The sequence below is a fragment of the Cyprinodon tularosa genome, unplaced genomic scaffold (assembly GCF_016077235.1).
Source record: "Cyprinodon tularosa strain WSP-4 unplaced genomic scaffold, ASM1607723v1 ctg200, whole genome shotgun sequence".
NCBI lineage: Eukaryota > Metazoa > Chordata > Actinopteri > Cyprinodontiformes > Cyprinodontidae > Cyprinodon > Cyprinodon tularosa.
In genome coordinates this window covers 419,849-443,333 of record NW_024038735.1, presented here as the reverse complement: position 1 = coordinate 443,333, position 23,485 = coordinate 419,849, and the positions used below count along the sequence as shown (strand labels likewise).

The 23,485-nt window shown below is 41.2% G+C and overlaps 1 protein-coding gene across 2 annotated transcripts in view; it reads left to right on the top strand.

The window, feature by feature from the left end:
* The window catches only part of LOC119783243 (zinc finger protein AEBP2-like), a 46,441-nt gene that overhangs the window by 8,151 nt on the left and 14,805 nt on the right, over window positions 1-23,485 (top strand). The window contains exons 4-6 of one of the 2 annotated variants that reach the window (XM_038284655.1): window positions 1,783-1,984; window positions 6,716-6,840; window positions 19,688-19,755. In XM_038284655.1, coding sequence (XP_038140583.1) covers window positions 1,783-1,984; window positions 6,716-6,840; window positions 19,688-19,755 — 395 coding nt within the window. The remainder of the gene's footprint in view (window positions 1-1,782; window positions 1,985-6,715; window positions 6,841-19,687; window positions 19,756-23,485) is intronic. The other variant, XM_038284656.1, reaches the window with a different exon arrangement.

Genomic DNA, 23,485 nt, shown 5'->3' with positions numbered 1-23,485 from the left:
TGTTCCCAAGAAGTATGAATTTGTTGGTCAATAATAAAGTCTACCCAGGCTTCCAAGTTATACGTCCCGTCAGTGAAGTGACCTGCCACTTAATAAAATTAAAAATATTATTCCTCTTCTCTCTTAAAAATGTTCTATAAAAATGCATCATTAATGAAAATTCCTTGAAACATCAAACTTCTCATGTCTTTGTCTCTTTGAATGTTTTTATAGCTCATACCCAGCCTAAAATAAAACTTGATCAGAAGATTTGTTTTACTATTTTCTTTTTAGCCTTTTTTAATTGGTATTTTATGGGAACAAATTAGTATTTAGAGGGAACAAATTCATATTTTGGTGGAACACATTTGAACACAATGGGAACAAATTAATATTTTGTGGGAGGAAATTAGTATTTAGAGGGAACAAAATTGTATTTTGGTGGAACAAATTCGAACTCTCTGGGAACAAATTCAAACTCGCTGGGAACAAATTCAAACTCGCTGGGAACAAATTAGAACTCACTGGGAAAAAATTAGAACTCGCTGGGAACAAATTAGAACTCGCTTGGGAACAAATTAGAACTCGCTGGGAACAAATTAGAACTCGCTGGGAACAAATTAGAACTCGCTGGGAACAAATTAGAACTCGCTGGGAACAAATTAGAACTCGCTGGGAACAAATTCGTACTCGCTGGGAACAAAGGGAACAAATTCGAACTCGCTGGGAACAAATTCGAACTCGCTGGGAACAAATTCGAACTCGCTGGGAACAAATTCGAACTCGCTGGGAACAAATTCGAACTCGCTGGGGACAAATTCAAACTCGCTGGGAACAAATTCAAACTCGCTGGGAACAAATTCAAACTCGCTGGGAACAAATTCAAACTCGCTGGGAACAAATTCAAACTCGCTGGGAACAAATTCAAACTCGCTGGGAACAAATTAGAACTCACTGGGAAAAAATTAGAACTCGCTGGGAACAAATTAGAACTCGCTTGGGAACAAATTAGAACTCGCTGGGAACAAATTAGAACTCGCTGGGAACAAATTAGAACTCGCTGGGAACAAATTAGAACTCGCTGGGAACAAATTCGTACTCGCTGGGAACAAATTCGTACTCGCTGGGAACAAATTCGTACTCGCTGGGAACAAATTCGTACTCGCTGGGAACAAAGGGAACAAATTCGAACTCGCTGGGAACAAATTCGAACTCGCTGGGAACAAATTCGAACTCGCTGGGAACAAATTCGAACTCGCTGGGAACAAATTCGAACTCGCTGGGAACAAATTCGAACTCGCTGGGGACAAATTCGCTGGGGACAAATTCGAACTCGCTGGGAACAAATTCGTGCTCTCTGGGGACAAATTAGAACTCGCTGGGAACAAATTAGAACTCGCTGGGAACAAATTAGAACTCGCTGGGAACAAATTTCGTGCTCTCTGGGGACGAATTAGAACTCGCTGGGGACGAATTAGAACTCGCTGGGGACGAATTTCGTGCTCTCTGGGGACAAATTAGAACTCGCTGGGGACAAATTTCGAACTCGCTGGGGACGAATTTCGAACTCGCTGGGAACAAATTAGCACTTATTGGGAACAAAGCAGTATTTTTTGGGAGCAAATGAATATTTCGTGGGAACAAATCTGTATTTCGTGTGCATGCTTTATCTTTTTTTTTCTCCCATATCAGTTCTGGGACTCTGCAATTTTAGTTCTGCAATAATATAAACTGATCATCAGCAGAATTTTCTTCATCATTTTTGAGTGTTTTTTCCCCTCTGTTGCTTCTTATATGTTTCAGTGTGTAGTTGGCGGCTGCAACGCCAGCTTTGCTTCTCAGGGAGGGTTGGCCCGTCATGTCCCCAGTCATTTCAGCCATCAGAGCTCGTCCAAAATGTCCAGCCAGGCCAGGCTAAAGGAGGACTCTCCATCTAAGGCAGGACTCAACAAAAGGAAGAAACTCAAAAACAAACGGAGGTGGTCCCTGCGTACGTATCCAACAAGTAAACCAATTTAATTTGTTGTGAAAGTTTTGTCTTTGTTTTTCCCAGTCATTGCTTGAAAATACATTTTTACCTTCTGCTAATGCTGCTTCAAAGTATACAGAGAGATGTTCTACACATCAACAGTTTGCTTCCTACTCTGTTCTCTTGGAGTGAATCATTCGCACCAGAGCAGGTCTTCTGTACATTAAAGGCCTGAGCTAATAAGTTCATGGACTTCAAACCTAATGCCGCCTGTTTACAGATGGTAACCAATAGGAGAGCAGAGCAAAGATAGAAAATGAATTTGAGCGGAAATGTTGTGTTGACGAGTTTGGCGAGCGGATTTCAACTCCACGAACCTTGAAGTGTCGCTGGTCCTCCTCAATATTTACTATCATCTTTGGAGTCATTTTTATGACCTAATTACTTGATTTAGGTGTGTCAAAGCAAAGACACATCTAAGAGTTTTTTTTTTTTTTTAACCGAGGCACTGAATAACTGGGGTTTGACCTGCGTTGTCATTCATGTTACCGTAAATTCCGGACTATAGAGCGCACCTGATTACAAGCCGCACGCTCTAATTTTAGAAAGAAAATTAATTTAGTTCTTTTATAAGCCGCACCTGATTTTAAGCCACAGGTTTCCCGCGTTGTATGAGATATTTACAAATAAAGATATTGCACGTGAGCATTTTTTTAACGTTTGATTTAATCTGTATGATAAAACAAACAAATAAGGTACACATTATGAATGCTTTTTTTTTTTTTTTTCAAACTACCTGTAACACATTTAAATATACGTATGTGTTTGTAACACCCAAATAACGCTGCATATACCGGTACTTTTAATTGAAAAACGCACAGAACATTGCAGCCGACCAGGAAAAGTCATTAATCAGTTTCTTCTTCCTCCTGTGCACTAAAACCCTCAAAGTGCTCTTCCTCTGTGTCTGAAACCCCTTCCAAAACCCGCCGGTGATGCTGGATGTTTTCACACGGCTCCACGCATTGAGAACCCACTGGTAGACATCAGTGAAAGATGCCCTTCGCATGCGGCCAGTTTTGGTGAAGGATTTCTCGCCACTGGTCATCACCTCATCAATTTAATTGGTCTGTTTTACGCACCATGAAAAAAACGTATTAGCCGCACTGTATTATAGGCCACAGTGTTCAAACAGCAGGAAAAAAGTAACGGCTTATAGTCCGGAATTTACGGTAATTATTTTTTCTGTACTGCTGCAGTTTCCCACTGGCCAAAAAACCTTTTTAAACTCGGGAACAATCGGCTTTTAGTGGCAGTGGGAACAGCTCACTGACGCATGTCTACTCGGGTCAAACGACACAGCAAGAGACCGGCGTTAAAATCTCTTCACCTTTGGGAACACCAAAGCTGTGTCGGTATGCTAAATTACGTGATACTATTGAACACAACGTGGGGACGTCAACACACCGCGGCAGATGACTCTGATTACATTCAGAGCCGAAACAACTCTGTTTATATTCGTTAAACATGGAGCAGCTTTGGTGAGAGGGATTCAGAGACATAATAGAGCAAAACAATAAAACACACTGATTACACCCTGGCTTCCTTACATTCCAATTTCCTTCGCACTGTTGACATCATAAACGCGAACCCAACGTGATGCTATCATCAGACACACAGTGGGCCGGATTTATCAAGATCCAATTTTGCGTGCATTAATTTGTGCTTGCAAACTGGAATTTGGTTTGCGGGTGATTTAACAAGAGTGATTGCGTAACTGGTGGCAGGTGCAAAACTGTTGGAGACGCCCTATTTAAATGATGGTTTTGCGCGTTTTGTGGTTTGCGGCAAAGTAGTTATTAGTTTGTACAAACTAGTGCATTAAGAAATTTTAATCTTACAGTGACACCCCCTCCAAAAAAAAAAAAAGAAAAAAAAAAAAATATATATATATATATATATATATATATATATATATATATATATATATATTAGTGATGTTATGAAATGAGCCGAGGCTTCGAGGCGTGTGTCGAGTAATGGAGGGGGCGTTTCCCCGATGCGCATGTCGAGGCGTGATTCATTGATGACGTCCGAGGCCTCGCTACCGTGATACCACGTGACCGGTTCGGTAACTGGTTCGGGAAGCGCAAGAATTTTGACGGGCATCTAAACAGCCTCAGTGTTCAGTCAAGATGTGGGAGATTGGAGGAGAGCTGCTCTCAGCTGGATAAAGTTTGGATAGATTCTAAGAATAGATTGGTTGCTTTTCCAACCAATCTAGTTACTTAAAGCTAATTTGGTTTGAATAAACAATGTAATGATCAAAATCTGAGCAAACCACCAGACAAAGCCAGTGTTAATACGTCAGTTTTAAGAAGTATTTTCTCCCACCACAGACCATCTACATGAGTGGCATCCTCTGTAAGGGACAGACTCTCACCCTAGAGGTTGATGGTTCAAGACCTGTCTCTCTCTTTTGAAAGTTGCGATTAAACTTAATTATTCTGGCTGATGAGACTAAACTGCATTGTTTTGCCCGAGTAAAACTATAGATTGGGAAAATTAGGTCGGTTTAGTAAAAAGATTGGTTGAACACAACTTCCAACCTGATTAAAATAAAAAAAAAACATGGAAAAACTATCATGTTTGAATAAAAATGAGTAATACCTTTCATTTTGTTCATCATTGCCCAATTTGCACAAACACTTTCACTGTCTGCTTGAGTTTATTTCACTAAAATGGCAAAAAAAACTGTGCACCTTAAATGATTGCTCTAAGAAATTTTACACTTAAAAAAAAAAACTTATAAAAATGTTAATATACACACCAACCATTAACAATTTCAAGGGAACTTTAAAGGGGAAAAAAGAAAAAACAATTGCAAAAAGAAATCACAGATTTTATTACAAACTGTAGTTCTGCTGTCCACCAGTAGGTGGTGACATGTTCACATGAAGCCTCATGAACTGTGGGGATCATTGAAGCAATTTGGCCAAACGGTTCAAAGCCTCATGAGGCTTCATCTCACCATCACTGATATATATATATATATATATATATATATATATATATATATATATATATATATATATATATATATATATATATATATATATATATATATATATAACTTTGGCAACCTTTATTCCCTAAGGTGGTATGTGGCTGAATTTCTACTTCACTGCAGTAAAAAAACCAAAAAAAAAACAGGTGTTTTGTATTGCCCTGTAGAAAAATGCACATACCAAATGGCTCACAAGAAGTGACTGTGGGTGAGATTACTGAAGCATTGGCATGTTGCTCCACAGGCGCAGGGGGGAGGTCGGGATTCTCCGGTAGGGCGTCAGGGCGACATGGCATTTAGAACGTCGGACAGCACTTCTGAAAAATGAGATTGGGAGATCCCAGCTCTCGCTGCAACCGTACGCTGGAATGACCCAGATGCAAAAAAGTGCAATGTTGCAAGGAGTTTTGTGATATCTGGTATTGCGTGGGTCCTCCCAGTGGCTGGCTCCAAATCCTTTCGGAGTTCCCCCAACAGCTCCAAAATGGCAATGCTGGATAAACGATATGTTTTGATCATCGTTTCCTCGTTCATTCCAAAAATATTCACACGGAGTGAAAAACTGCGTTCTCTGCGTCTCCTTGCTTCATTTCGATGTCTCCTTCTTGCGACAATTGCTGCCATGTGTGCGCAATTACGCATACAGACCATTTGCAGCTTCTTTTGAAACGTGTTAAATATAGAGTCAGATACCGTTAGCAAAATTGCTTTAGGTTTAATAAATCACTTTGCGAGTGCTAAATTAATATATTTACATGTTCTCCTCCCACAAGACGCACTTTTGCGTGTAAACGCCCCATATTGCATATTCAGTGCAGAAAGAGTACTAAATGGATAAGAGGCGCTATTTAGCACGTTTTAAAGACCAAATCCTTTTAGCACGCTGTTGATAGATCAGTTTGTACATTTTTTAGCGTGCGCAGTGAAATAGCTCACATTTTTATACATGCAAACCTTTGATAGATCCGGCCCTTTGTGTTCCATATACATCGGCGTATATGTGGATTTTCTTGATTAGTACATCAACTGACTGAAACTTCTTCCCACGGCCGGCAAACTGCTTGTTTTTGCAGCCAAATGCTTCACATGTAGGTATTTTTATGGCGCCTCTCTGTGGGAGTGGGGAGCTTCAATTTTTTTGGGCAATCAACAATCTAGTGAATGAATAGAGATCAGTGGTCTCTGTACACATGTGCATGTTGTTGAGTGTCAAAGAACATTACTGCCCACTTGTGGCGGGATCAGGAAATCACACAGTTGACCAGTTCCAAGCGCTGTCTGTTCATGCTGACGTGTTGACAGAAACAGATTGTTGTTCTGTGGGGGGGGGGGGGGGTCCTAAGAGTTATAAAATGAAATGAAAATTAATCAAAATGAAATTCAGAATCTCTGATTATGAAGCTCAAACAGAAAAAGTTTGTATTAATTATGAAAAACTATTTAAAAGTTGTAAAGGTTTTTTTCCTACATCTCTTTGAATTGCTTTTAATTGAGACGGTTATTTACCACATAATATGTTAAAAATAACACCTAACCCTTTAATTGAGAGCTGTATCGTCTCCAAACCTCTTTATTTTAAAGCATGTCTTTATAGTTTACATTTTTTGGGGGTCAAATTTTTCTCCCAAATTTCAGACTTTAAATTTTGCCATTTGACCTTTCCTGAACTCGTCTCCGTCTGAATGTGTTTCCCTTTCCAGCAAGGCCCCATGATTTCTTTGATGTCCAAACCATGGATGCGTTGCGTCACAGAGCCATCTGCCTCAACCTCACCACCCACATCGAAAGCGGCGGCAACGGCCACAGCGTCGTCTTTCACAGTACAGTACGTCTTCTTTATCTCCTCAATTACATTTCTATCGCTTTCTGTTTCTAAACAGGCTTAAAGACAAAACAATGAAATAGAGATTTATTTAATAGAAATTAAGGACTCAAAACATTTTCATTTAAGTTTGAGTTTCTCCTATAGTCAAAAAGTTCTCCAGAATAAATAATCCCTGAACAGGATGTGATTACTGGAAACTACATATAGTTTCAATTGCATTAACTTTATTAATTACTATAAAATGAAAGAAATATTATTCTTCGATAGCTTTTTTTCCTTTTTAAAAACTTCATTTTTACAGGTAGATGTGCTGCAGTATTTATAATGACTTGGTTGTGAAATTAATTCAATGTTCTGTCCAAGAGGACAATTTGATCTGTGCTGAACTGCTCGATCGTCACGGTTACTCGTGTAGCCGCAAAGTAAAATTGATGTTCGGTAATCTGTAGATCACATCTCCCATCCTAGATCTATATCTTATCCTGCCGTAAAGTAATCCTGATTTAATTTAGCTCCATCACAGAGCATTAGTATTGCTTCTTTCCTTAGACTTTATTTTTTTTATCTCCACCAGAGGGCAGCAGATAATCAATTCTGTTAAAGTTGGCCTCCATTTACAGTTCTGTTGTGAACTTGAGCTGAACCCAGAAAAAGCCCCTTTAGCTTGATGCTATTTTCCTCTGAATCACAACAAAGACGCTTGGAAAGGATCTTTTGTGTTTTTTATGTATAACTTATGGGCTTTGAACGTCATCAGCCCTCATTTCCTCATTGGGTGCAAAGAAGAACTCTATATGCAAAAATAAAATTGTCATTTCCTTAATCTGCTTAATTTAACCTCTATTTTTACTTTCAGTTATTTAAAATTTTTTATGATATTTCAGTGTATTTTGGTTGAAACCATTTCCCTAAAATCTGCTGGTAACATTTTTGACAGGAGGGTAAAATAAAAACATGTTTTAATTAAATGCCATTGTCCAGTTACATCTAGACAACCTGCAGTCGCAATCTAAATGTTTCGGTAAATCAGCAGTCTGTTCTGAAACATGCTGCTGATTCTGCTCAGATTTTTTTCTATTTCACTGTACTCGGTCATTAGTCGTGATACCTGCATAAATGGACCCTAGGAGAGCCTTTCATTTCGCCATCCCAAAGCAGACGTCAAATTTAGGCATAATTATGTAATGGAAACCAAATGTGTAAAAATTTTCTCCTTGGGCGTCTTCAAAATCAAACTTTTAGGAGCATATTCACTCATTATGTGATTTAGAGCTGATTTGACTAAAATCTGTTTCGATTGTTTAATAAAAACAGATCTGTGTAATAAGTTTTTATTTAGTTTCCAAAGGAGAGATAAATTTCCTCATTAAACTTTTGGCAGCTGCCCATAAAGCCTATCTCTCTACCTATAAAGGAAGAGGATTAGGGCCACTGAAAAAAAGAAAAAAGTTAACTGATTTTTAAATTTTATTTCAGTTTAACATGGGAAAAATGGAGGAGGTGTTTTATGTCATGAAAAATAATGAAATGCTTATTCTCAGTTTTTGAGGGGGTGGATTTATGTCTTTTGTTTTTTTTGGGGTTGTTGTATATGAGTATATGTGTGTAATTTAAATGATCTAAAAGACAACCAGCAGTTGGGGTTAATTTGCTCTTTCAGCAATTTGATTAGAGAAAAAAAAGTTTATTTTTTGTCCATAAAAGATGGTTAAAAAAACAAACAAAAAAAAACAGGAGTTTAAGTTTCTTTCTAGATGCTTCTTACTTTTTCTGTTCTTCTGCTGCCTCTGATTTTTAAACACCCTTTCTAACTTACCAAACTGAGTTTTCTGAAATTTTTAGTATTTTTATCAAAGAATATTATAAATTTAAGCTGGTAGTTTATGCTTTGTTAAATAAAGAAAGAGGTTAATATTCATTTAACGACTCGCTGGTCACCATTCGGCCCAGTGATCCAATTCTGGCTACCATCCAATATTCTTTCTGAACAATTTAACAGTAAATATTTAACTTTGTACTTGTTAAATATTTGTACATTTCATGTTCCATATCACAGAAACTTTTCTTAAAAAAACAGATGCTGTCAGTTGTACAGTAGAAGCCATTCTGATTTCCCAACTTTCCTTGGCTGGTCCCCTACAATTCCCTTTTAAACATCAATATTTGTACTAAAATATTATTTCTGTCCTGATTTGTGGACATTAACATCTTAAGAGAAGCGCCATCTCCTGGTCGGACCCTGTAATTCAGTGAAAGGGTGGAGTCAGAGTAAAAAAAAATATGCAAGAGGGGGTCACTCCAGTGGCTGGAAGTTGGAGGGGATATTGCTTGGTTTTCAGGTAGGTGGGCTGCCATGCGGCTGCCATTCCTTTGCCATTCCTTTGCCATGCGGCTGCCATTCGTTTGCCATGCGGCTTCCATTCGTTTACCATGCGGCTTCCATTCGTTTACCATGCGGCTGCCTTTCGTTTGCTATGCGGCTGCCGTTCGTTTGCCATGCGGCTGCCGTTCATTTGCCATGCGGCTGCCTTTCGTTTGCCATGCGGCTTCCATTCGTTTGCCATGCGGCTGCCATTCATTTGCCATGCGGCTGCCATTCGTTTACCATGCGGCTGCCATTCGTTTACCATGCGGCTGCCATTCGTTTACCATGCGGCTGCCTTTCGTTTGCCATGCGGCTGCCTTTCGTTTACCATGCGGCTGCCATTCGTTTACCATGCGGCTTCCATTCGTTTGCCATGCGGCTGCCTTTCGTTTGCCATGCGGCTGCCTTTCGTTTGCCATGCGGCTGCCTTTCGTTTGCCATGCGGCTGCCTTTCGTTTGCCATGCGGCTGCCTTTCGTTTGCCATGCGGCTTCCATTCGTTTGCCATTCGGCTGCCATTCGTTTGCCATTCGGCTGCCATTCGTTTACCATGCGGCTTCCATTCGTTTGCCATTCGGCTGCCTTTCGTTTACCATTCGTCTGCCATGCGGCTGCCATTCGTCTGCCATGCGGCTGCCATTCCTTTGCCATTCGGCTGCCATTCCTTTGCCTTGCGGCTGCCATTCGTTTGCCATGCGGCTGCCATTCGTTTGCCATGCGGCTGCCATTCGTTTGCCATGCGGCTTCCATTCGTTTGCCATGCGGCTGCCATTCCTTTGCCATTCGTTTGCCATGTGGCTGCCATGCGGCTGACATTCGGCTGCCATGCGGCTGACATTCGGCTGACATTCGTTTGCCATGCGGCTTCCATTCGTTTGCCATTCGGCTGCCTTTCGTTTACCATTCGTCTGCCATGCGGCTGCCATTCGTCTGCCATGCGGCTGCCATTCCTTTGCCATGCGGCTGCCATTCCTTTGCCATTCGGCTGCCATTCCTTTGCCATGCGGCTGCCATTCGTTTGCCATGCGGCTGCCATTCGTTTGCCATGCGGCTGCCATTCCTTTGCCATGCGGCTGCCATTCCTTTGCCATTCGGCTGCCATTCCTTTGCCATGCGGCTGCCATTCCTTTGCCATGCGGCTGCCATTCGTTTGCCATGCGGCTGCCATTCGTTTGCCATGCGGCTGCCATTCGTTTGCCATGCGGCTGCCATTCGTTTGCCATGCGGCTGCCATTCCTTTGCCATTCGTTTGCCATGTGGCTGCCATGCGGCTGACATTCGGCTGCCATGCGGCTGACATTCGGCTGACATTCGTTTGCCATGCGGCTGACATTCGTTTGCCATGCGGCTGCCATTCGTTTGCCATGCGGCTGCCATGCGGCTTCCATTCGGCTGCCATTCGTTTGCGATGCGGCTGCCATTCGTTTGCCATGCGGCTTCCATTCGTTTGCCATGCGGCTGCCATGCGGCTGCCATTCGTTTGCCATGCGGCTGCCATTCGTTTGCCATGCGGCCTCCATTCGTTTACCATGCGGCTGCCTTTCGTTTACCATGCGGCTGCCTTTCGTTTGCCATTCGTCTGCCATGCGGCTGCCATGCGGCTGCCATTCGGCTGACATTCGGCTGACATTCCTTTGCCTTGCGGCTGCCATTCGTTTGCCATGCGGCTGCCATTCGTTTGCCATGCGGCTTCCATTCGTTTGCCATGCGGCTGCCATTCCTTTGCCATTCCTTTGCCATTCGTACGCCATGCGGCTGCCATGCGGCTGCCATTCCTTTGCCATTCCTTTGCCATTCGTTTGCCATGTGGCTGCCATGCGGCTGACATTCGGCTGACATTCGGCTGCCATTCATTTGCCATGTATGAGTAGTGGATCTAAACAACTCTGCATTAAAGGCAGAATCCAGTAAAGCTTAGACCGAGTAAAATTGACTGCCTTTCGTTTGCCATGCGGCTGCCTTTCGTTTGCCATGCGGCTGCCTTTCGTTTGCCATGCGGCTGCCTTTCGTTTGCCATGCGGCTGCCTTTCGTTTGCCATGCGGCTTCCATTCGTTTTCCATGCGGCTGCCATTCGTTTGCCATTCGGCTGCCATTCGTTTGCCATTCGGCTGCCATTTGTTTACCATGCGGCTTCCATTCGTTTGCCATTCGGCTGCCTTTCGTTTACCATTCGTCTGCCATGCGGCTGCCATTCGTCTGCCATGCGGCTGCCATTCCTTTGCCATTCGGCTGCCATTCCTTTGCCTTGCGGCTGCCATTCGTTTGCCATGCGGCTGCCATTCGTTTGCCATGCGGCTGCCATTCGTTTGCCATGCGGCTTCCATTCGTTTGCCATGCGGCTGCCATTCCTTTGCCATTCGTTTGCCATGTGGCTGCCATGCGGCTGACATTCGGCTGCCATGCGGCTGACATTCGGCTGACATTCGTTTGCCATGCGGCTGACATTCGGCTGCCATGCGGCTGACATTCGTTTGCCATGCGGCTGCCATTCGTTTGCCATGCGGCTGCCATGCGGCTTCCATTCGGCTGCCATTCGTTTGCGATGCGGCTGCCATTCGTTTGCCATGCGGCTTCCATTCGTTTGCCATGCGGCTGCCATTCGTTTGCCATGCGGCCTCCATTCGTTTACCATGCGGCTGCCTTTCGTTTACCATGCGGCTGCCTTTCGTTTGCTATTCGTCTGCCATGCGGCTGCCATGCGGCTGCCATTCGGCTGACATTCGGCTGACATTCCTTTGCCTTGCGGCTGCCATTCGTTTGCCATGCGGCTGCCATTCGTTTGCCATGCGGCTTCCATTCGTTTGCCATGCGGCTGCCATGCGGCTGCCATTCCTTTGCCATTCCTTTGCCATTCGTACGCCATGCGGCTGCCATTCCTTTGCCATTCCTTTGCCATTCGTTTGCCATGTGGCTGCCATGCGGCTGACATTCGGCTGACATTCGGCTGCCATTCATTTGCCATGCGGCTGCCATTCGTTTGCCATTCGTTTGCCATGCGGCTGACATTCGGCTGCCATGCGGCTGACATTCGTTTGCCATGCGGCTGCCATTCGTTTGCCCTTCGGCTGCCATGCGGCTTCGATTCGGCTGCCATTCATTTGCCATGCGGCTGCCATTCGTTTGCCATGCGGCTTCCATTCGTTTGCCATGCGGCTTCCATTCGGCTGCCATTCGTTTGACATTCGGCTACCATTCGTTTGCCATGCGGCTGCCATTCGTTTGCCATGCGGCTGCCGTTCGTTTGCCATGCGGCTGCCATTCGGCTGCCATTCATTTGCCATGTATGAGTAGTGGATCTAAACAACTCTGCATTAAAGGCAGAATCCAGTAAAGCTTAGACCGAGTAAAATTGACGGCCTACATCTGATAGAAAAAACATGAAACACTGCACTTCAAAAACACAACAAAATTCTTTTTCCAATATAAATCCAATTAATTGAATCAAGAATGTTGTTTTTTTTTCATTTTAAGGATAATGGACAACAGAATGTCTTCAGTAAGATTCTTCTCCAGAGAGAAGATCCTACCTTCTATCCACACCTACAACTCCTGAAGTTAATTAAGCATTTTTGAATTGAGTTGAATTAAATATTCTTATAAAATTTTAACACTTAATCTGCCTTTAAATAAAGTAATTTAAAAAGTCAACATTAGAAGCAGCTAATGATACAATGAGAAAGGGAGGAAGTAGTTAAGGAAATGAATGGGATCAAGGTTATCTGTAGAAGGAAAAGCAGTCAGATTATAAGGAAAGTAGCAAATTCAGAGAAACATGGAAGGGTGGGGGGGTAGAGTTTAAGTGAGAGTCAAGGTCATGGAGATCGGAAGGAGATGCACGCTGTTCCCCTCCAACCTCTGGAGGATTTTGATGAGGGCCAGCGGGGCCCCAGGGGGCCTTCCTCAAACTGGGGGTAGTTGGAGCAAAGCTGTAGGGGTTCTGTGGAGCTTGGCTAGCAGACCTCTTGACCTGACACACTAACTCAGTCATGTTTACAATGTAATATTTTTGTTATTTTACCGATTTGCGTCATCCATGTCTTGACCCCCTGACTTTAGACAGGCACCCAGTTTTAGCAGGCCTGCCCTCCCTTCTTTTTAGCCCTCCCAATTTTTTTTATGCTGTTTTGGAAACACAGTAATATCTACTGTTCACTCCCTGTGTACTCCCCCTCTTTTCTTTCTTTCTTTTTTTTTTACTACTACTCTTTCGTGGGTTTATAGAGGATTAAAATCTGCTCCTTAAAGCGCCAGCGGCCATCATCAGACCACTCGGCTCACAAATCACTTCTTCCTGCCTAGAACACAAGTCCACTTCTTTTCCTTCAGCTTAAGCAAACACTGTCATGTTCTCTTTTAATGTAGCATTTGTTTATAATTCTTAACTTGATTCCAGGGAACCACTTAATTCCAGCTTTGTATTTTACTAAACATGCAGTAGAACAGCTGGTTTTGTTTGAGTTACATCTAAAGTACTTGAGAGAATTAAACCAAGCAGCATAGGTTGGACTTAAAAGGTTGGTGAAAAGGTTGGTGTTATACGCCTGTTGAAGCAGAACAGACAATAATTTTTTAGATATGGTAACTTCTTTTAACGCACAACAATATTCTGCCATGATCAAATAGAATATTGATTCTGTTGCGTTTGACTCATCAGGGTTACCTTATTTGTTTAAAGGAAAACTCTGGTCCTATTCAGAATTCAAACTTCTGAAAGTAGTTTTAATATGAAATTTTACATACTTTTCAATAAATGATAAGCGTTTTTAATTTAGAGTAATTTTCATTTGAATGTGCTTTATTGGAGGCATCCATGTTTGTCAAAGAACACTACTGCCACCTACTGGTTTGTGACGTCACGGTGCGGTATCTGCTGTTGATCAAGTCCCAGTGCTGTATCTGGTGTTTGTCACAACGCGCTATTATCCAAGTCATCTTGAAAACATTCTTCTTTGAATTGTTGGCTACATTGGCTACTAGGCTTACCGCATCGTGACGTCACTGCCGGAGGATGTCAGGAGGGAAGTGCTACTATATTTGGGCAAAAATGGCCGCTCCCAGACTCGGTGATTGCGACGAATATTGTTTTTATTTTTTTTTACAGATTAACGCTAAATTCATTAAATCACCACAAACGTATTCGTTTTGGATATAGATAATGATCCATTGATTATTCCTTGCTGGCCAGACTTCTCCTTTAAATGATAGTTGAATTTTAATAGAAGAAGAAACCTAGATTCAATCAATATGATTGTTTTTCTAGATTTAAATCTTTTGTGAGATTGCAACAATCAGAACATCAATCATCCCTACTAGCTTCCTAGATGACACATCTGAACCCTGCAGTGTTCAGCGTGTCTGCTTTGACCATTTAAAATTACAAGAATTACAAGCACTTTCCTCTCCATTAAAGTTTCCTTCCAATCACTTTTAGAATCTAGCGTTTTTAATCACCCAAGTTTTCTGGTCATAAAAAATCATCTCATGTTGTTGTCCCCTGATTAATTGTCTATACTAGTTTCAGTCAAACCTTTGTTTTAAGGTAGCAAACTAGCAACTGACTCAACCTCCCTGGCCTTTTGCTCGTTATTTCAACAAATTAGCCAATCTATTCAATTCAGTTCAGTTTATTTCTATAGCGCCAATTCACAACACATGTCATCTCAAGGCACTTTCCAGTTCACCAGATCATCCAGTCAGATTGATTCAAAGTTTTCTATCTAAGAAAAACCAGTTGATTGCATTGACTCATTGACTCTTCAGCAATCCCTCACACTAAGCATGCTTGTAGCAACAGTGGAGAGGAAAAACTCCCTTTGAACAGGAAAAAACCTCCAGCAGAACCAGGCTCAGTGTGAGCGGCCATCTGCTGAGGCCGACTGGGGTTCAAGGAGACAGAAGCAGACATAGAAAAAGCAGCATAGATACAAAAGGCAACTGTCAACCAGCTCCACAGGCGGCCCCGTCCAGGAAACACACAGCCAGGCAGATGAGCTCCGAGCCAGCTCCCATGTCAGAGGATAAAGAGAGCACATCCAGTTAGTCACAGTCAGAGAAACAGGACTACACTGGAAAAACAGGCTGATCTCCAACATCTATAAACACAGGTGTTGATGGCAGCAGCACAGATGACATTTCTCTCCAGGATGGAGTCACAGCCAAACAGGAACAGACCAGATGAAGCTACTATGAGAAAAAGCAGAAAGAGCAGAACGTTAGAGATTGAACTAACAGATTCTGCAGAGTGGGAGAAAAGAGATAGAATGATGAAAAAGGGGTCCCTATGTCCTCCAGAAGTCTAAGACTATAGCAGCATAACTATAGAGATTGGTCAGAATCACATGGCAGTAACAGATAGATGACATGCTAAAGTAGCAAGCAGTCGAAATGGAAAGAAGAGGTGTTAAAGGTACCAGTCATACCACTCTCTAACTTTTGAGCCAAGTATTACTTTAATTTAAGTTGTATTTAATTATTTTTTTTAGGTCTTTAACAACCCCTCTTTTTAGAGACATAGACAGGTATGAGGTATTACAGGCTAACAAAGAACCAAAAGACCCTCATTTCTAAGGGATCTCACCCGTTAATTTCTAAGCTAAAACAAGGCTTTGTTTTTGGACCACTCTATAAAGCCTCTTAACTCAACGCTATTTCTGACATTTTGAATTGAAAATTCTTCCTGGATGGGAAGCGAAACATCTTCAAACTTGGAAACAAAGTCCAGTGGATTGTTTTTTTTTAACCTTTTTGTACTTTATCTGGTCAATAAGCAGAACTTGGTGCATGTATATGCTTCATGTAGGCTGCTCTTCTCAAAACCTCACCTACGTAATGTGAGAAGGTTGGATCCATCATCACTAAATAAATCATGTGCTGCTTTATTCTGCTTGACGCCTCTATTGCAGCCCTGGCCTGTGCAGTGCCACAATAATAATAATATAACAGATTTTTGATGAAATCTAGTTCTGTGGAATCTTGTTAATCAGTGTAAAACTGTATCCATCAGTTTGAACCAACTTATAGGAATTTATTACCGGAAAACCTTAACATGATTTTTGATTAAAATCCTTCTGGTACATTAGACAACACATCATTTGACTCCCTCTTACCTCAATGGCCTGTTAAGCCTATAAACTCTCTCTGTGTTCACTGCTTGTTACCGTTTCTGCTTTGCTTTCGGATGGTTGATAGATTTTAATATTTTATCTTTGCTGTTTTGTTTTTTAGTAAAGGTCCTTTCAACTCATGTTGTGGATATAGCTCTATTTTTTTACTTTACTTTTGTACATTATCAATCTATTTTAAGAGTGAAATTACTGGGATTCCGTAAAGGATGATTATAAAAACTTTTAATACCTTTTTTTTTGTAAGACAGAAAAAGTAAAGCTTTTTAAGTGGAGCAGTCTGGGTCTTTGTGGCTCCCTTCAAATCAAGCCTCATTTCCATCTACGCTGCTGCCAATCCCAAGAGGAAATACATATTTTAAGATTTGCATGTGCGTAAGACAAGTTCTTTACATTTGAGCTCATTCATTGTCCTAAAAGCAGGCGCCCCAAAAATAGGAAAAACATCCAAATGACGTATAAGATCATATCTCTAAAAACAAGACAACCCAGGATGGTAAAAAATAGCCAACATTTTTTTTTAAAACCTTAAAAGAATATTTTTATTATACAGCACTTTGTGATGGATGGGATGGTATTTATACATTCTAGGGTCTAACCATTGGTAAAAACCTGTGTTTATGACTCTTTGAAAAACCTTAAAGTTTGCAAACATGTTTAGAGTTCAGTAATAATCTGAAGTTATTTGTGAAACTCTACAACAGCAAGTTTCCTACAGTTATGGCTTTATAGCATAAGAAAAATTATTACTGACATGATCTAAATCAATTCTTTCTTTTATTATTTAAACACCTGCATGAGTATCAAAGGTTTATATTCCAGCTTTTATCTACACATGTTTTATGGTTCAGAGAGCAAAGAGGTCAAATTTCACACTTGGATTTCTTCATTAGAAGAGCCCTACCTATTCATAACTATAAAACAGTTTAAAAGATGCAGTCTTGTTTTATTAGACAGAAGGGGTCAGAATTGGATTGTTTTCTAAAACATACACTGTACCATTTTTGCTAGCCTGATAAACCAGTCTAAATCCGAGATTAAATGTTTAATCTAGTCGAGCCCCAATGAATGAGACATCGGAAGATTGTTGATAACAACAACCCGAAGGTTTTCAAACCATGTCTGTTCCTATTGGCCAATGCCCTGACAAAAAGAGCGCAACTGACTGTGACGTAGTAAGCCCGACAGAAAGCTGGTTGGGGAGTGTAAACAAACAGCCTGTTGGTAAAACGGCGAATACGTCCTTCTTAAAAATGAATCAACGTAGAGCCTCTTCCTGCTCAGGTTTCAACGAAAACCCCAAGTCTAATCCTTCAAAAGCTGAGTCAAACGAGAGCTGTTCAGTAGTTATTGCCATCTTCCTTGTTGTGCTTTCTCCAGCGACGCAGCTTTGTAGGTCCGCCCTCAAAACCCCGCCCGCTTTGCATCCAGAAATTCAAAACACATCTCTGCGTTGTGATTGGCCCGCCGTTGATCGAGGCTAGACCACTTGCAGGCAAAAAATATTTTGGTGGGTGGTGCTTAGCCTCGTGAGACCATCCTGATCTCGCGAGCTTTCAAGGTTTCACTCGCAGATCAGTCTGGAGACTCTCCGTTAAAGAAAATTTGGAGCCGTTCACCAAACGAACGTCCAATCAGCGTTGGCTTTGAGGCGGGTTGAGGTGTGACGCAACGAGAAGCGTGACAGTTCAGTCTAACGAACATGGCGGCTTCAGCCGATGAAACTAGCGTTAGCGTGGCTATCGAGCAAGTTTTATCGGAACTACAGAGTATTTCTTCACTGAAAGAAGAGCAAAACACTGCTCTGGAGGCTTTTCTCAGAAGAAAAGATGTTTTTGCTCTTCTCCCGACTGGTTTCGGCAAGAGTAGCCTGGCTTGTGGTCGTGTTTTCAACGTCGATCTGTTAGTACGTCATATGCTTGGTTGATCTGATTGGTTTATTTGGCCCGTCTATCACCAACATAGGCCAATCAGCTAACCAGTATTTTGGCCCCTTCCCAAAATAAATTCAACCGAAGGTTTCCAGATGGATATGCAGAGCAAATCCATCTGGCGGAGTCAGGTTAGGTGGGGCTATCGTACTAGGCGAATTTTTATTTTGCCGTTTTTGGGCAGATTTTTCAGTCGTGCGAGAATTTTTCGATCGGGCAGACTTTCAGCCTGATCGTGCGTTGTGTAGCGTACAGGGGGTTAAAAGGGGCGATCAGTCTCTCAGACCACCTCCCGATTAGGAATCGTAACATCGGGGGGAAATCAAACATGCTTGATTAATCAACCATCGTGAGCAAATTGTTCAGTGCGCAAAGAAGGATTCTCCTTCTTCTTCTTAGACAAAAAACACAGAAGTGAACTAAAATGGAGTTCTTTATGTAAAACTGACAGACCGTAGTAGCCACCTTTGATCAGCCATGTCTTTGTCCAAATACGTCCGCACCTTTTCTCACCACAAAATTGCACAACTTGCCAAGGCAGCGCGTTTCACTCTAGAGAGGTTCACATCCCCCTTCTACTGGTTTGGCTTCCAGATAGACGAGTCAGAGTAGCGGCATCTCATTGCGGAGCTGAGTCCGACGTGGTGTTTAGACATGCAGTGTGAGCAGGTAGATCGCATCAGAGCGTCGGGTCGCTCAGTGTGGAAACATATATTGTGAGCTGTGAATTTTAAAGCACTGCAGTTTCTTCATACAATGGGAGCTGTAGCTCCGTGCAACGATTGAAAATATTGCAAAGTGTTTGCCAGGCTTAAATAGCCAAAAATTATGTGTTATGACTATTTAAAAACCCTACAGCCGTTCTCCAGTTACATTATATATGGCAGATATTAATGATCATCCTGATAGTGTTTACTTAACAGTTTTTGAGCCTTAAAAGACTTTTTGCACCGAATGCGATCGGCAGATTAAATGCATTTTCTGTACGCTGTCAGCTGGGAACTTTTCAGTCCCTTTAGCTAAAACACTTAGAATAGCGATGTTGTCAGTAATTCTGTTTTAGTAAGACCTTGTACTCAAACATCCATCAACTTAGCAGAGAAATCTGAAGCGTTTGCAGCTGTAGGTCTCTCCTCAGTGAATACCAACCTTTCTATCGTATTCTGAGCAAAACTCACGTCTTATCCTATTGGCATCCATATGTTTTCTGTTTTTTCACACTTGCTAAGTTTTTTGGCGTCATTGCTTCTTCTATTTATCTAATATACACGTATGGCTCCTCCTATCTACTCATTAAAACATGGTTAATATCTTACCTCCAGTCATGTGATCTTGTTTTGGCAAATCTACACCAAATGTTTTGTTTACCAACAAATGGAGCAAAAGCAAAGTAATAAATCATTATGAACCAACTTTTCTGTGTTTGGTAGGTCCTAGCCAAGAGGAAAGAGGGGACTGGCAAGGTGAAAGTACTGCTACACTGGACACCTGAAGACATGTGAGTAAAAGGTTGAATTAATACAAATTGAATGTCCTACTAACAAACACTTAATTTAAAATTAAATTAATACAAAATTAAACACAATCAAAACCAAATTAATTAAAAAAAATGAAAAAAGGAGAATATTTTAGAGATAAATCTTTTATAGTGTTCTAGCTCTGATGACTGACTTTCATCGCTGAAATCTTCGACCGTCTTCACTCTTTTTATGTTGCTGATTTGCATGAATATTTCAGATCAAATCATTATGATGAATAATAAATAATCAATAATCCCTAGAGAATATAGATCGTAGCTCTAAATCTGAGATATAAAGGTGACTCAGCAGACACCTTAAAAAGACAACCAGTTGTAGTTTTAAAACGGCCCTGCTTTAATTACAGTATAGAGTCTTACTTCTTTACTTTCTACACGTCTCCTTTTTCATTTTTTGTCTTTGAAAAAGGAAAAAAATCCAAGTGTGCCAGATTTTGCTTTCTAGTAAGCAAGAAAGAAGTAAAACAGTTGAGAGGCAGCACCAGGTGGGAAAGGGGCTGCATTGCTCTGTTCTCCACACTGCAAACTTTGGTCACTTTGGGGCTTTTTAATGTAAAAAAAAAAAAACGTAATAATTTCCCAGAATCTCCCAAAACGCTGGCATACGCTGAACTTTCGATGTATTTTTTCAATTTTGGGCGTATACATGGCGTATTCATAACGAGTCTAGAGCATATGTCCAATGACAGCCTAACTTATGCATAAAGCACGGCAGCATAATTCTTGATAAGTTATGCATAAGTTTCTCATAGGTTTTGGATAAGCTAGACGCCACGACTTAGGAGTAACTTACACTTAACGTATGACAACCATCAGATAACTTACCTGTAACGTATGGCCCATGTATGGTATTCATTGCCATTTGTAGGGGAATATTCAGCATCAAAATTTCTCGATGTACTTGCCGTATGTCGACGTGTTCCAGCGTGTTTCATCGTGTTTCAGCGTACTTCAGCATGCTCATAACTTATACAAAACCAGGGTTCCAGCGGGTCCTTAAAAAGTCTTAAAAGGCATTAAATTCTTCGAAATAAAACTAAGGCCATAATTGGTATTAAACTGTCTGAAATCAGTCTTTCGTAGGTCTTAATTTTTAAAACATCATAAATAGGATTATTTTTATTACGATTTATTTTTGTAATCTAAATAAAACTTTAAAATTGACAATTTTTTTGTTTTTATTTAAAAAAAAATATGACGGTTTGCCATTATCGGTTCCGTCCCGATAGCGGAACCAATAAAAGCGTTGTTGCGGCCGGGACATTTGGAAGATTCACCATTAACTTTTTGTCTGGAAAATATGAGCAAGTGTAAATGTAACGAAAATTGTCTCCAGCCAAGAGTTTTCTCCATGGCTAAAACCAGGGAACATACATGAGGCTCAGTGGATTTTGTGCTAGAGACTGACACGGGAGTGGATTTTCACTCCTGTCCCGTCCCACTGCCACAGAAAAAAATTGTGTCCCGTCCCGATCCCGGGCCAGAGTAGAAATCTTAATCCTGTCCCGTCCCACTCCTGGTGAAATTACTCCCACTGCCATCCCGCTCCCATTCAGAATGACTCCCGCTCCTGCACCTCTCCCATTCTTGTTGTCTTTGAGCGCGGGTAAAAAACTCAGAGTGGAAGCACTGTTGGTTTTTGGGTCGTGTAGTTTTTTTGACTCGCATTATAGTGTAGGCTTCAAAGAAAAAAACTACAAAATGGCGGCGCCAGTACTGGATTTTTTTTCTTTCTATTTTTTTTTTTTTTTTTGGCATCGATCCTAGTTTTTTTTTTAGTTACTATTGGTTTGCTCCCGCTCCCGTCTGCTCCCGTTAGTGTTTAATCCTGTACCGTCCCAATCACGTGATCGTTACTAATACTGACTCCTTTCCCGTTACTAATCGTTACTAATACTGACTAATACTGAATCCCACGGGAATCCCACGGGATTCCCATGGGATTCCCGTGGGATTCCCGAAAAAATGTCAGTCTCTATTTTGTGCAAGAGGTCATTCAAGCTCGGAACGATGGGAATTAAAGCAGTGGAGTCGCACATGCGCAGCACGAAACACAAAAAAACGGAGCCGGTATTTCTCAGTTTAGTTCCACCCTTGTCTCTGCAACGCCTCCACTTATCACCAAATCAAACATACTAAAAAAAACCATACAAAGAAAAATAGCTGCAAAAAAGACTTAGCACTGGTTATGTTGTGGCTTTAAAACTGATTTGTTTTGTTCCCTGCTAAAACAAAGTTTGTGAATTCAGTTAAATAATTGTTCAAATATATCTGTCATTTGTGTGTTTTTAGCTTTCTTCCTGTATGGGAAGCTTTTCAAAATTTGAAACATTAGTGCAGTGGTTTATGTTAAAATAAACCTTTGGGTTAAGTTGTCGCAGGCAGGTTTTTCTTGTGTTTCTTGTGAATTTGGTCTTAAATTTTTATTTCAAGTGGCATTAAAAAGTCTTAAAAAGTCTTGAATTTAACTTGCCTTATGCTGTAGGAACCCTGAAAACGTACCCATAACTTATCCAACGTATGACGTCTAAATCATTTCCTAAATAATTTAATCAGATTCATCAGAGGTAAGATTATAAAAGCCACTGCTACTGTGGTTTAAGGCTGTTATTTATTTACCCTTGGTGTAAATAAGCTTTGATTATGTTTTTTTAATCTCTGTTTTTAAATGAACTTTTTCATAACTACTTAAAAATTTGAAAGGATGTATTTTTTTGTCTGGATCACAGAGCTTCAATGTTCTACTGTAAATGAAAGCTGTTCCTGTGGTTATCTAGAGGTTAATAGAAGTGGCCTTATATGGTTAAACATCAGGAGATCCTTTTTTTTTTTAAGAGTGAATCAGCACTTATCAAATATCAGTTATGTTTCATTGTAAATGTTTTGAACAGGTTTCTAATTTCACATAAAGCTAATCCGTCAGAATGGATGTTGCTCAGCCCAGTCTGACCACCTGGTTATCACCCATAGATTCTTATTCTTCCCATCTTTGTCCAGATCCCTGGAGCTGAGCATGCAGAGTACAAAAGCTAAGCTCACTGTATCAGTCAGGGAACAGAACAGGCAGGTTTAGCACCACACTCATAAAGAAAGAGCTTGACATAACAATGATTTTCTGCAGTTTTTTTGCCCAAGGGGAGATACCGACATGCGTGCGGCTCTCTTACATTTCCATTGAAGGTTTTTGGCAGCACGGCCTCTGGAGATGATCAGAGGAAAGGTTAGAGGGAGAAGAAAGATGACAAAGATGTTAAAATGAGGAGAAAATAAGAGGAAAGAGAAATGATAATGGAGGAAGGTAGGAAGACAACAAAGTGAAGGAAGCCCAGGAGAGCTTTGGAAATTAAGAAATAAAGCCAAAAGAGAACGATAGTGGCCGAGGGCAAAGAAAATAGACCTTTGGAGATACTGAATCAAACCTTTTATTGTATTTTTTGGGTTCAAAGTAACTCTGGAAAGTTCAATATTTTGCAAAGACAAAAAGCTTGAAGATACAAAAAATAAAGTAGGGGTTTGGTGATGAGAGAGAGAGGGAGAGAGAGAGCTCCCTGATTAATATCAAACAGTTAGGATGTGGATTGGTGGTGGAACCCAACAAAGGGAGAGATTGTATGAAAGCCATGGGAGGATGAAAATAGGGCAGAGAGGTAACTGGGTTAGTTAGAATGAAATGAGTCATATATATACGGAC